This window comes from Habropoda laboriosa, unplaced genomic scaffold (assembly GCF_001263275.1).
Source record: "Habropoda laboriosa isolate 0110345459 unplaced genomic scaffold, ASM126327v1 scaffold15, whole genome shotgun sequence".
Taxonomy (NCBI): Eukaryota; Metazoa; Arthropoda; class Insecta; order Hymenoptera; family Apidae; genus Habropoda; species Habropoda laboriosa.
The window spans coordinates 2,743,208-2,743,592 of record NW_017100141.1 but is presented as its reverse complement, the minus strand read 5'-3'; the positions used below and the strand labels follow the sequence as shown (position 1 = coordinate 2,743,592).

Below are 385 nucleotides of genomic sequence, written 5' to 3'. Positions count from 1 at the left end.
GAGACTTACAAATTACTTTGTGCTTCTTTTAACAGTATAGATTCCGAAGATATCACATGTAATTGTTCCATCAAGTTTTGCATATTCCTTTCCGCTTCTTTTTCTTTATTTTTCATGGTATTTGTCAACACGTTTATTTTTTGTTCTTGTTCTTTGAGCAAGTTTGCAAGGGATTCTTTCGCGTCAATTAGGTTTCTATTTTCTTTAATCGCTTCGTTCAGTTTACTCTGCATGACTTTAACTTCCTCGTTTCGGCTTTGTTCGTCTATCTTTGATTTCTCCGTTCGTGCATCTTCTAAAGCTTTCATTAGTGTTGTTACATTATTGTTTAAATCACTAATTTGTTTATCTGTTGTATCTTTAAGCAATTTTTGTTGTTTCTGTA

General features: G+C 32.2%; 1 protein-coding gene across 1 annotated transcript in view; it reads right to left on the bottom strand.

Moving 5' to 3' along the window:
• Positions 1-385, bottom strand: part of LOC108570855 (restin homolog) — a 17,860-nt gene that overhangs the window by 1,982 nt on the left and 15,493 nt on the right. Inside the window, exon 16 of the mRNA XM_017932780.1 lies at positions 9-380. Within this exon, the coding sequence (XP_017788269.1) occupies positions 9-380 (372 nt within the window). The remainder of the gene's footprint in view (positions 1-8; positions 381-385) is intronic.